The 13,965-nt window shown below is 44.0% G+C and overlaps 1 protein-coding gene across 2 annotated transcripts in view; it reads left to right on the forward strand.

Moving 5' to 3' along the window:
• Window positions 1-13,965, forward strand: part of TMEM132B (transmembrane protein 132B) — a 255,093-nt gene that overhangs the window by 71,322 nt on the left and 169,806 nt on the right. For both annotated transcript variants that reach the window (XM_075109874.1, XM_075109875.1), the window contains exon 2: window positions 189-1,068. In XM_075109874.1, coding sequence (XP_074965975.1) covers window positions 189-1,068 — 880 coding nt within the window. The remainder of the gene's footprint in view (window positions 1-188; window positions 1,069-13,965) is intronic.

The following is a 13,965-nucleotide window of genomic DNA, read 5'->3' on the forward strand; positions in this document are numbered from 1 at the left end:
GTGGGATGTTTTTGAGTGTATGAGCTTTGAGCCAACAGTGTTATTCCACGGCACCTGTGTCAGATTGTTTCGTAATTGTGGCGAACAGTATTGATCTTGGGTAATATGTTGCTTTTGAGAAAAACTGAGGGGCATGCTAAGCAAACATTAGAGTAGTCTTTCTGTTTCCTTTTATCTTTGGCCTGCAGTGGTGGAGAGCCGAGGAGGGATCATGGACAGCATACAGAGATTTTCAAACCTGCCAGCGTATCTCCCCGCGAGCTATCACATCTGCAATGCTGATGTTTTCTTCTTCCTCAAAGAAGCCAACCAGGATATCATGAGGAACTCCAGTTTGCAATCTAGGGTGGATTCATTCTTTATATACAAAGCCAAACTGCCACCTGTCCTAAATGCCACGTATGGACCCTTTACTGTTGAACAGGCTGTTCCCTTGGACCTCATGCTGACTTCTGCATCTTTTGGTTTCACAAATAAATTTACTTTTAATTGGAAATTGAAATCTCACATAATCAACAGCTCCATCTATTCCAACAAACCTAAAATACAAACCTTGTTCTATATCGCAGGGAAGGACTGGGATGACTATAATTCTGCGGAGATGTTGCCTTGCGTGAAGATGTTTGCTTTCCTGGAGTCTAGAGAAGTTGTGGCCAGCTGTAGATTGACAGGTCATCTAGGATTATGCGTTGCGGAGCTGGAATTATCTCCTAGCTGGTTCAGCTCCCCTCCACCCCTGGTTTCAGAGGAAACAGCCTCCTTGGAAGGGATTACTGTGGAGCTCTTCTATAAGATTTATACAGCAGATGGGGAATGTTCTCCAGAGGATGCAAAATGGGAAAACAATATCCATGCAGGACAAGATAATGAACACAAGGCTTTGTCAGCTATGGAGAGGATTGGTAGCATCATTGTTTACCCAAATCAAGACAAATTAAAACAATCTTCGCTGAGGCTAGATGAAAATATTGTTATTCGCTTACCACTCAACCCCGTCAGAGAAGGTGATGTTGTGACCTTTCGTGTTTCCCTAGCTGATGACTCTCTAGCAGACCAGTTTGTATTAAGGTAAGAGAATTTTTGAAGTGCTGTATGCTGAACAGTCTACAGATAGGGACAAATCAATAGCGGGTGTAATTTCTTTCGTTACATGCTGTGTTTTCCTGAAAGAACTTAGTATTCCCTCTCCACGTGGGGAAAACTATAAATAGTCTTGAATTATCTGTATGGATGACACTTTTTAGAACATGGGAATTGATTTTAAAGTATGAGCTATAAATGTTTGTGTGATTATTTTTTGTTTTAATTCTATTTGCTTGTAGTCGTTAATTCTGCCTCCTAAATTATGCCTCTGTAAGTCACCTAGGGTAACTGCTGTGATCCACTTTGCTAGACAGTTTGCAAGAGGGTTTTTGGTTTCTTTGGTGACGCTTTCTCTCTTTTTATCAACTTTCTTGTCTTTCCAAAGTACATGGGATATATCTTGCACAGGTCATATGTGGTGAGGAACTATTTTGTTGCATGGTACAGAGGGGAGCTGAGAGGTGAGAACATGAGATGTGCCTCAGCTTGCGTAGGAAGTCTTTGGCAGAGCCAGGATTTGGATCCAAACTTTGCAAGTCATCTTCGGTTCTTCTGTAAGACAGTCCATCCTGCTTCTTCAAGCGTTTGACTGCTTGTTGCGTGGCCCATTTTCGTTTTAAGTTTTGAGACTTTCTGGTGACCTTTACTTGTGAATCTGCCTGTAATAGGAGAATTCAGGCATTTCTAACCACCCCAAGGGTTAGTGCTGCATATTTGTTATGTCCTTAGCTGTCAGACTGTGGGTTCAGAGCTGTATAGAGACCAAATTCAGAGAGAAATGTGAGCCAGACTGGGGGAATAAAAGGGCCAAAAGGTAATTGGAAAGTGTCATATGCTATGAGAATGTGAGACGCTTGGGAAAGAAGGAGCTGCAGCCCGCGCTAGCAAACCTCAAAACAGATTCGTGCCTTACTTCTAACTTTTTGATCCAAGAACAATGGGAGCAGAACACGACAGAAGTGCACTTTGGGGACAGATGTTGGGAAAACAGACAGCAAACCTTATGCAGCACTTTCAAATCATTCAACATTTGTGAAATAGCACATGCATATTAATAAACTTATAGATTGCTGTGTGAATCAGGACAAGTGGTTCATAACACAGCGCACAGGCAGAGGGAAAGAAATGGTTTGCAATATCCTAAGCACTTTCATCTGTTCAGGGTGGGGGGGGGGAAATGCGTTAGAAATATCATAGAGTTTAACCAGACTTTAAAAAGTTTGGGTCAGGAAGGGTCTTCCTATAAATCCAACTTACTCTTGCCGTTACCTGGCTTTACTGGTTTTTCTTCATTAAATGTGATTTTGGCCAGCATCCACTATCAGTAGATGGACCAACATCCTGGAGCAGTCAGGTTTCAGCAATTGTGTTTTGATCCTCAGTGCTATAGCTGAGAGATTATGGAATTTGCCTAAGGCTCTGCAAGGATTTGACATCAGCTCTTAATTCTCAGGTCTTTTTGTTCTCTTTGCCACACCACAGATAAAATTCCCTAGGTATTAGAGACAACCTAGGATAAGGATGTTTTCCTTCCATTGGAATTTCTAAAATAACATTCACCTTGTAACAAATAGTGCGAGGGTAGAGTTTTGATATTTCTGCTGACCAGGAAAGCACCAGAAACTTCTTGCAGAGATAGTTTTGAAATGCTGTCTTCCAAAAACAAAATAGTTTCTGGAAACGCTGAGCACAGTAACTCACCTGGGGTTTCAAGGAAGTGGAAACCGAGGGAGTCAAGAGCCTCCAAACTGGGGAGCTCCGGGATGAGCCACAAAAGCCTGGCTACTGCCGAGACCCTTGTCTGCTCCCACAGGTCCCCATGACTTGCATGTCTCCGGCCGGCAGGCGGGAGTCACTTCGCGGCGCTCTCCCGGCATATGGAGCGTGCATCTCGGTGCTCCCAAGCTGCTGGGAAGGCAGTCAGGTTTCCATGGGGATTTCCTTCTTTGAAAAGTGTGCGGAATCTGTTCATCTCCAGGAGATGTTTCTGTTTCAATAAATCAGCATGTTTTACGTGCCCAGAAATATTTCCTGGGAAATTTCAGCATCGGCTTTATGTAGTCTAGCCTGTCTTGTCTTTTATTTGGCTTTGCTTGCATTGTGCTTTTCATCAGAGAAACTGCAAGTATTTTTATTTAACCTTCAGTTGAATGCTGAAAGAAAGAGGCAAAATGCAATTCTGCTGATGCTTCACCCGTCCTCCAGGATGGAGAGAGCGTCAGCAACTGTCGCTATGATTATTTCGAATGACATACGTGGGGCCCGTGGAGAGATTATTCAGCTGAAGTTTACACAGTAGGCAGGGAATTATGCCGAGGGAAATACAATCACTATAGTGCCTGCATCTAATTTATGCAGTTTCCCTCACAGGCTTTCCCTGTTTTTCAGCTCAATGCTAATGTCCATAAAAACCCAGAAGGTTTTTATATACATAGAATTTCTGTGTGTTATATAGCCAGAGAAAAATACATTGAAGTGAATGTTTGCCTTGGGAAATATATTTTTGCCTAATATAACTGATTGTTTTTAATCATATCTGTTATAAGTGTAGCGGGGTGAATTGCAGTCTGGCTCATATGAGACAATAGATCAAAATCAAGTCATTCTCAGCACAGCATTTGACGCCGACCTCGAGCTCTGACAGCATGCAAAAGAACAGATATGCTCAATTTTATGCACCTCTTTACTATTTCATGCTGTGTTGTGTAATATTTTATGTTGGATTTTGTTCTAGCAAAACTGGCTTCAGCTCTCACGCAAGAGCAGATTCTTCCTCGTTTTGGTAAAATTTGGGATTCTTAACCAAGCTTGGAAACGGAAAAGCAATTGGAAACAGTTTCATGGTTCAGCTGTGTGCTGTGTTGAAAGGTCCTCACTTGTTAAACCCCCATCCTTCCAGTAATGCCGCTTACAGGGTGATGCTGCAGGTTGTACGTGAAGCTCCAGCTATCACTTCCAGTCCCTTTGATCAATCCAAACTGGCTTTGCTTTGCGTAAGCTAAGTCTTGATGGTTTGTTTTCATTCAATAACTAGAATTTAAGATTGAATTGGAGCTCTAGTTGTGCTGTGGTCTGAGGAATTTGTTTCTTTTCATACTGCAGGCCAGCCAGCGTGGCTTGGTGTAATTGAAGGACCCAGAAATGTCAAGGGGCAGAATTTTTAGGCTAAGTGTGCATTTAATGCTTTTGCTGTGCCTGACAGTCATATTGCTCACTTTGTTGACAGATGATCTATACATGTGTGCAATGAAATTCTTATGACACTGGAGATTAATTTGTGGCCTTGCCGGTCTGGTTGGTACTGTAAAATTTACCATCTGTGAACATAAATTTTGCCCATTATGTTAGGTAGGTTTCCACTAAACATAGTTTAACCATAAAGGTAGGTGAAATGGGCTATGTTGCCATGATGAAACTTTTTTATGGGCTACCTAGTTTAAAAAAAAAAGGAAAAATGAAGCACAGCTTTGAGATTCCAGCAGGACTAATACATGCAGCAGTGTCACAAATTTTCAGGCACTTTTTGTCTTCTGATGCACAGGAGTATCTCTGTTACCTTCTTTACTTGAAAACATAGATGAAACATAGTAAATGAGGAAAGATGGAATCATGACTAAAGGAGGGGTAACACCAACTTCTGTGCTATTTACTAAACAGAAGCAGCCTCCTGATATACATGGTAGAGTTGTAAAAGAGACAGGGGAAAACAATTTTTGCTTAACTGGAAAGACAGAAATCTCATCCAATAGCGCTGGGAGTGGGTTGCATTTCTTTTGTGGGGTATGTTGTTGTTTAACTCCATCTTGAGACTCAAAGGGTGTATTTAAAAGAAAGATGGGAGTTGTTTTGTGCAGTAGGAAAAAGTTTAATGGACTAAAAGGACAATTGCCCCTCGGTTATAGGAAAGAAACCAGGACACTCTCTTTATAAATAAATGGCAGAGTTTTGTCCTGTTTTCCAGGTCTCCCTATTTAAACCGCCAGCGAGGATGTTCTGGTAATGAAGGCTGAGCACTAATAGCAATTTGTCGAGTCACAGACAAAAAGTGGGTTTGTCGGCATTCGTTACACGTCCCTACCGCGAATGACCCATCCTTCTTTTATGCCCGCTCAGAATAGAAACAGGGATTGGAGATATTCCAGGAATAATAGTAAGGGGCTGAAACCAGGTAATGAATCCCATGCTTGAGAAAGGAAAGTGGCTGCGGCCGGGATGCGGCCCTCTGTCTGGAGGGGAATGGCGGGACCGTACAATGGAACCTCGCTGTTGTTCGGTGCCTAGGCACCCTCAGGGGAAAAGATTATCCGCTTCTCTCTGCCATGCTCCACATACTGCAGGGCAAAGATTACTTTTTGATTTTTGGGATGAACCAGTACAAGGTGTAATACACGCTGGTTGGCTTTTACTGATTATTCTCACTAGGAAAAATGATATTAAGGATTTATATTAATAAACATATATCCATATGGAGGAGGTTATGTCTCCTGCTAAGGAATAAAAATTGCACAGGCCATTAAAACTGACTTACAAGGCTTCTGCGTTAATAATGAAAGATCTGTAGAAGTCTGAGCAGTCGTCTAGAAGGCCAGAAAAAGATCATTAAGAGGATGTCTCTTGCCAATAGTTGCCAATAGCAAACAAGGGAAAGAAAACAGAAGGTTTTAGATCTGGAAATGCATAGAAGATGAGAGCATACAGACTATGGGGAATGGCTGTGTGTGAGGAGAGGCTCTGCATGGCCTTCATCGTTTGTAACCGAGCTGGTACGAATGGGGAAGCAGGGCAGGATTATTACTGGTGAGAGAAATAAATGATTAACTGAAGTATCATTTTAGGATGAAAATTCAGCAGAAGTGAAAGTGTTGAGAAAGGGAAAAATATACTTCTGAAATTAATCAGAAATGCTAGTTTAGATTTAGAAATAAGTGCAGAATTGAAGTGTTACTGGCGACCTGGGAATATTTGGTTTTTACCCGGATTTTAATAAACCCAGAATGAATGCTTAAATTTGTTATTTCTTTCTTTCTTTCCTCTGAATGTACACTGAACTAAATGTAAAATATGAAACAGCAGTATGTAATATTAATAAAAAATATAAAGCACTGCAAAGTCTGGAAATGCTAGAGATGTCTGTGCAACCTTAACTCAGTACCATGTATATATGCAGTATAACATATTCCTCAAAGACAAATTCACACTGTTTTTTCCAGATCTCCTTCTTCATTTGATGTGCCTTGCTCCCCACTGTTTTCTTTTCTTTTTGTCACTGAACGCGAAAGGGAGTAACATCCTTTCAGAACCCTCTTGCAAAGCCTGGGGGAGCTGTCACCAGAATTTTTTTTAGCTTGGATAAACCATTTCTAGAAATCCTCTTTCAGAAAGGGTTGAACCATTCTTTCATTTTTCTTATTTCTGTTTGAGACAGGCACGTGGCCCAGAAAAAGTTGCTTCAGCTAATGAAAGCCTGACATGATGGTATGGAGTTATAAATTTCAAAAAGATGTTGTTTGGAGTAGTTAGACCTGAATCTGGGGCTGAGGTGAAAAAGGCATTCTCGCTGGGTACCTGCAGGCAGTGCATGGCTGTGCTGCACCCACGTGCACGAGCCAGCTTGCCCTGGAAGTAGTCTTACCACATCGCCAGGCTTTTTCTCCCTTTTTATGTGATTTAAGATAACCTTCTCTGTTGACAGCATACCGGAGAGGGAGAAGACAAGAAACTACCCCCTCACACAGTCTTAAAATCAGTTAAAAATGACAAAAAAAAGCGCGCTCCTTCCTAGAGCTTGAGCAATCTTAAAAGCTTAAAACCCGATGGATATCCGACAGTGAATAAATGACCCAGTGAATCCTGAAAGACCCCGCAAGACTCCAGTCAATAAAGCTTTTTAATGGAATTTTAGATAAAGGTCAACTATCTGCTACAATAATCAGCCGTCCGCGATCACTCTTCACAGGAATAAAACAAGCAGAGCAGCAGCCCCACGCGACAGCGAGAAGCTCTTGTTAGTTGTTGGATATTGGCTTTGAAGCACTTCCAGACGGGATCGCAGCGTCACGGTGATAAAACGCTCTTTCTTTACTGAGACTTTTCCTGACGGTGACTTCTGTTGCCCTGTAAAAGGGGTCCTGAACGTGCTGCTTTGTCCAGAAATGCAGCTGCCCGTTACTGTGGCGTTATGAAGGTGTTGTCAAGGTAAAGGAGGATGAGACAGTGATGGGAGGCTGAGGTGCTGAGTTTGGGTGACTGTGGCAAGGGCCCACTGTCTGCGCCTTCCTCGCCCCCCACAGCCCCGGCTTAGGGATGCTCCCAGCTCCCATGGGAGCGGGGAAGTGTTTGTAAGAGTTGGAGGGGAGGTGCTGACCAAAATGCAGAATTAGATTAATGAAAAATGTTTAGCCTGCCTGGGTACCTCACCAGCGTTTTTCACTGAGAGGGTAAGTAGTTTGCCTACTAGTTATTTTTAATTTTGACAGTTTGGGAATATTTCATGTCTGTGGTGGGGGACCACTAAGTATGAAGCAAGGACCCGCTTTCTGTTGGAAAGGTATTTGGTTTGCCTTGAAACCCTACTTTTTCTTCTATTTGAGTCCTGCCAGCAGCACAGCCATCTCATTCATCTGCCCATCTGCGTCTAGGAGTGCTAACCATAAAGTGGAAAAAAGAGTGAGTTATGTTGATTTTAAGTCAGTTGGTGTGTGAGCAGGCATCTCATCTCTGCAGTGCTGAACTACAAGTGGGTAAGCAGTCCTGTGTGTAACTGGTGGCAGCGTATCTTGTTTGACACATCAGATCGCTTTGCACGTGTGTGACAAATAGGGTTTGTAATAGGAGCCCCAACAACCTCTTGTCTGCCAGCGTGTTAGCAGACATGCTATACTCCAAAAATGGAGATGATGTGGAAAGTGTTTCCTGTGGATTTGGAAGGTGCCAATACGCTGTGTGATTTGACACAAACTCAGCCTTGTTGACGGTAATGGAAAGAGATTTTACATTTTTAAATGGTTCGGGTTCTACAAGCTTCTTCTGAGGCTGATCCCTGTCTCCGAAAGCTTTAACATGACAGCTCCTGCTAATTAACTCCAGGCAGCTCCTGCACAACTCAATGCTTGCTTCGGGGCCGGGTGCGGATCTGCAGAGCACTGTCAGCAGATGTGGCACGGTGGCACCGAGAGCAAGGTACGAGCGGTGGTTAAAATGCTCGCGATGTAGAGCATGCTAGGGAAGGAGGCAAGTGGATTTTGGAGGAGACCGCTGCTAAAAGAACACCCTTGGTTTGTTGCACCTGCTCAGACTCCCTCTATGCAATGTGAAGTTGCGCTGGGTAGTGATTCCTCTTGGATGAGGAGCTGTGTCTAAGGGGCTGCCGAAGGTTCAGCCTCTGCACAGGGCATTGCCGCTGCCCTTCTCAAAATCTTTCTTTTGCTGGGGGCCATCCTGTCTGTAGCTGTTGCCTTGCAGGAAGGGACAGATGGTTACCCCTGCTGTGATTAACATTGGCGCAGGTATGAAGCAGGAAGGGAAAGCCACTTAAGATGGAATTCGGAGTTGAGTTTTGCTTGTGAGCGCCTGGCTCTGAGTTCAGTTACCTCTGTTAATGAACACAAAGCTGCCTTCAGGTGACAAAACTGCTTAAATACATAGTATCACAAAGGGTAATTTAAGGAAGACAGCTGCAGGATAAACGTTTTCTTCCACCACCACCCCCCCCCTTTTTTTTTTCCCCTTCACCTCACACTGAGCTTGGGAACAGAGGTCAGAAAGGGTTCCTGTCTTTGAGTGGTCACTTCAAGTTCAGGGACATGCTGTGGCTTTATTGCAAACTGTGTGTCCTAGTGACACAGTGTGTCCCTGGTGGGGAGCTTGGGGGGGTGTCTTTGTTTTGGACAATATGCTGAGTGGCCCCTGCTTTGTGCTGCCAGACAATGGTGGCATTGATCAGCTTCTTGTACGGCTCTTCATTAGCTGGCAGTGCAGTAAATCATGGTCTTGTTTAAACAAGTCAGACACAACAGTGATTTGGTCGTTGATGCAGTTACTTCTGGTGTGTAATGAATAGTATTAAAAGAAAAGTATAAAAATGTGTCTACTTTGAAATTTACTTTCTTCCTGAAATAAATATTTTGGGCCGTGCATTGCTGTCATTTTATCCTAGTAAAAAACAGATTAATGCCCCGTGGAGCTGATGAAGTATTGCTTTGAGTGAGCACATCAATCTCAGTTTCTTCACATTCCCGCTGATGCAACAGAGTTGCTTTAATCCTTGTGCTTACCTCTAAGTTTTTGCATGGTCTGATACAAAGCCAGTGCAATGGTTAGCTGACAGCTTTGTGGAGGGATGACTTTTAGAGCAGGAGACAGAATATTGCAAGAAAATTGTCAACGTATCTTGTTCTGGGTGCTCCTCCTGCCCCCCATGCAATTTATGTCAATAAAGGACTTGTAAGCAATGGTTTTGGATGAGCCGGAGCAGGGACCGGTGCTTTGTGTGAGGTATTTAATGCTTCAGATAGCTGCTGCGTGTGCCTCGGATGCTGTACTTGGCCAGGGTATGAAAGAAATAGTATTAACAAAGTTATTGGATCCCAGATGAATCAAAAGAGCTGCAGGAGAAGAAAACAGTGACAAATGAGTCTGCCACCCTGAGGCACAGCAAATGGTGCTTACAGTTAAAGCTATTTCACTTGCACTGCTCAGCCTCAAGCCCCCCAGTGCTGTGTGGGCAGTGGGGAACAGGGCAGTGTGAGGAAGGTGATGCCTCATCCCAGCACAGCTGCAGACAGCCCCCACGCAGTGGGGCCAGCGTTGCTTTACATGGGGTACGGCAGCGGCACCTCTTCTTGGGCTTCCCAAGGCATTTATCTCTCATCTCCCCCAGCTTTCTGCTACTTAAAAGCCCCGTGCCCTGAGCAGTGCTGGGTGTCAGTGCCCTGTATGGAGCAGTGCTTCGTCCTGTGGTGAGAGTTCCATACGTATATGTAAGAGGAAAACATCTCTAAAATATATTCTCCTTGGGATCCCTGTGGACATGCTGTGGATATTCCCAGCAGAGGAGGAATTGGTCAGAGCAGCAGTATTTCCAGGGACATCCCAATGAGGAGGGTGCCGTTGGGAAGGCTGTATTCAAGCAGCCCCAAGTTTGTGGGGCAAATTTGTCGCCCATATCACTCTGAGCCATCAGGTGTGGCTCCAGCAGGTCTCCCTCTGCTCCTGCTGTTCTTTTGTTCATGTTGTCACTAGGACCAGAATACACCTTCCCTTCCCCACTACATTGATTTTTTTAAATTTTCCTGCCAAGTGAACTTTCTCAGTTGCTTTTTTTCTCACTGTGTGGCCCAAGCTTTTGTGGTATTAATGAAGGAGTCCTCAAATGCATTTTCACTGAATCTCCTTCTCTAATTGTGCGGGTCCTAGAAGACAGCAAGTGGGAAAGGAAGAGAAGCAGAAGTGTGGGATAGGCAGTGCCTTGTTCATGGGCCTTCTAAGAATCTGCTCGAGTTAATGAGGGTCTGGGCAAGAAATGTGCCAAGCTGCCACAGGAAGCACACGTATGAGCACTTTGATGTGGGTCCCTGGTGGAAGATGGTGATAAAATGCACCAAGTGATGCTTGGGGACAGTCTGAAAAGTTTGTTCCATCCTGGGAGGTGGCAGAGGGTGAGGGAGAGGCGGTAGCAGACTGTGAGAATCTGGACCAGGATCCAAATGCATTGTGAGTTTTGGGTTGCTTTGGATCTGGGAGTTTGGCTGTGGCCCATCTCTAATTTAATTTGCCTGGCCAGAGTCTTCTCTCTCTTACACAGAAAAGAGGGGTGATTTAATTGACTTCCGTAGAGTTGCTGAGGATTTGTGCCAGTAAAACTATTTGAATTTGGTTCCGTGCAAGGCACATGTGTATGCTAGTGCTCTGGCTTCGTATTTCTGATAATTACTGGGAAATTTGTTAGGGGCAGTAGTAACCCTGGGTGGGTGGACAGGACACGGATGGATAGGGAGCGGTCATGTTTTCAGTACTGTTTTTAATGACACACAATAACACTAGTAGTGCAGTCTCAATTATGACATTTCCTGCTGTTATCTCCATAATATGGCATGAGTACCTATGCTCTTCAGCTAAGATGACTTTTGACTCATTTTCCAAAGCTAATAACCCTTTAAAAATAATTTAAACCTTTTCAGAAGTATTTCACTGATGCTCTTGGGACCAGTAGTCCTTTATTTGCTGTGGAGCAGATACAGAATGAATAGCAGTACTGTGGACTCCCTCAAACAGCGACCTTATGTGCGATGTCGTGATTGCAGCAATTAAATTCTCTTTGCCAAGGCAACCAGGGCTTTATTTCAAACTGAAGTTAGGTTTTTTTTTCCCCCAAATGAATCTCTTCTGCATGCATTATTCATTTTTCTTTGGAACATTTAGCCTGTACGAGTTGCACGAGCTCAAATTCAGTATTATTATTTATTAATTATTGCATTGAGGTAACGTCTAGGACAGCCTGCTTCAAGGGGTCAGAGAGCGCAGAGTTCCCCTGTGCAGCCTGCAGCAGAACAAGGCCATAACCCTTGTCTTGGGGTGGGGGTTGAAGATTTAACAGCATTTCTAGAACAACCTGTGAAGAGTTTGCATTTGCTTTTTGCTTGATTCCATAACCCATGCCAAGGAAGTTTGGGGCATTTCAATCCAGTGGATGATTAGGCCAGTACAGTTTTGATCATGCTCTCAAACATTTTTGCTTAGATATTTGAAAAAAGTAGGTCGTATTAGCTCAGGCTTTCTAAGTCCAGCTAAGTTTGGGTGACCTGAACACTGAACTTCTTGCCTCTATGGCTCTTGCTTGGAGAGGGGGAGGTCAGTAAGCAGAAATGATGGTTGAGGTGGAACGCTTTCTTCAAGAATTTTGGAAATTCTAGCTTAGGGTGGTTTTAAAATTTTTTAAAGAAAAAATATGTTAAAGATGTGCCTATAACCCTTACCTTGAATGTGCTACATCCTCATTTTAAGATTAAATGAGTTCATTGTCTGTTTCTGCTATTATATAAATAACATCTTGATTGACAAGAAAACTAAAATGATTCTGTTTAAATCTGTACTGCTCTCCTAAGAAATCCACATTCATTATTCCTGGGATGACTGAAAGATTTACAAAGGTTTATAATCTGGTATCATTTCATTCTTCTTCTCGGTATTATTAATCACCTTGTCATAAAATGTCAGGAGAACTTTGTTCAGCTTGCATGATTTGGGCTGAGAAAGCTACTTTAATATTAATGTTTCTTAGGAAATTGGGTAGATATCTTTGCATTCTGGGAACCATAAAATGGATGAATTATGTCCTTTGACTAGACATTAGATGCTTACAGGGTGCTGAAGTTGAAGAACGGTTGAAAGAGGTCTGCAGCTGTACCACCTTGGGAAGGAAAATAACCGTGCAAAGCAGATCTGGTTCGGGTCAATGTTTGGTTGATGTCTGAAATCAGGAGTCCCACAGAGGCTGGCGTTTGTAGTTGATCCTTCTCCAAGTTAGTGCTGGAGGGCTGTGCTGGTGTGGCCATGGCGATGGCAGTGTCTTGTTGGTGACATGAAACCCAGGTGCCAATTATTTGGCCATTTAAAGATTTCAGATTGTTTCACAAGCCCAGAGGCAGTCAACCAGGATCCTGGCTGGGTTTCAGCTTCAGTAATTACAACTTGCCAGTGCAGATTCTCTGCCTCTTAAATCACATTCGCTATTTTTCACTTCCTTTGCTAAACTGCTGTGTCCCCCATGCTGTTGTTGACGATAACAGTTCTAATGCTTAGCGTATTTATGTAACGTTATTTTATCTGTAACGTCTCATGGTGGTTTTACAAGAAACGTCTGTCATTGCTTTCATTTTACAAATTACTATTTTTATTAGTCACGTTCCAGTGATACACCTCAATACGAGATGGTTTCCAAAAGAAGGGAAGGCAATGCTCTTTCACCCCCCAAACTGTTAGTTTTGAATTGGGACTGTGGGGCTGAGGGGATGTTTCCTTTAGCTCTCTCACCAGGGCAGATGCGTTTGGGATGGCCGGAAGAGTACCCAACACAAGGGTGGTGAGTTTGGTGGGCAGGGAGGTGCCATCCTGTGCGTTCGTCCTGTGCCGCCCCCCAAACGGTGATGCCCAGTTCACCTTCCTTGGGGCTCTGCCCCTCTGCCTGTCCCTTAGAGAGGCCTGGGCTTTTCTCAGCCTGCCTGTATCCCCTCTATCCAGGGCCTCCGCACAGGGGAGATTCAGGATGCCTGCACGGGCTCAGATCTGTGTGCAGGCCAGGAGAGGGCAGAGTGGACTTGTGTCTGGCTTGTGTCTGAAGCAGAAAGCCCAGGCAAAAGTCAACAGCAGGTCGGGAGGGGAATCATTTTGGGCAAGGATGTGGCTTGGTGCTGGTGCAGGTGCCCTGGCTGGGATGGGAAGCTCTTCAACGGCTGTGATCCCCCAAAGTTAAGATTTAGCAACTTGTTCACGCAGTGGTGCAAGCCCTCTGCAAAGGGTCAGAGACCCGGCAGCCTATAAGGCTCCCCCAGGTATTATTTCTTACTGAGGAGGAGCAGGTCTCTGCTGGGGTTGCCTCCACGCATCCTGGGATGCACCCGGGCAGTAGACAATGGCTGTGTGCTCATGTATGTGGTTGTGCTACCCAAAATTGAAATGCATGTAACACGGCTTTTCCTTTTTCTTTTTTCCCTCCCTCCCTTCCTTAAATGATTTGACAGCTGTGCATTTTCTTTTTACGAATGCACTGTGCCCCTTGTGTGTGCTGGGCATTGCAAACGCACTTAATAAAGCAAACTTCTCTGCTGGTCTGCAGGTTGAGAAGCTGTAAGTGAGCTTGTCGCTTTGCAGAGCAACTTTCTTTTT

The sequence above is a fragment of the Phalacrocorax aristotelis genome, chromosome 15 (assembly GCF_949628215.1).
Source record: "Phalacrocorax aristotelis chromosome 15, bGulAri2.1, whole genome shotgun sequence".
NCBI classification, from domain to species: domain Eukaryota; kingdom Metazoa; phylum Chordata; class Aves; order Suliformes; family Phalacrocoracidae; genus Phalacrocorax; species Phalacrocorax aristotelis.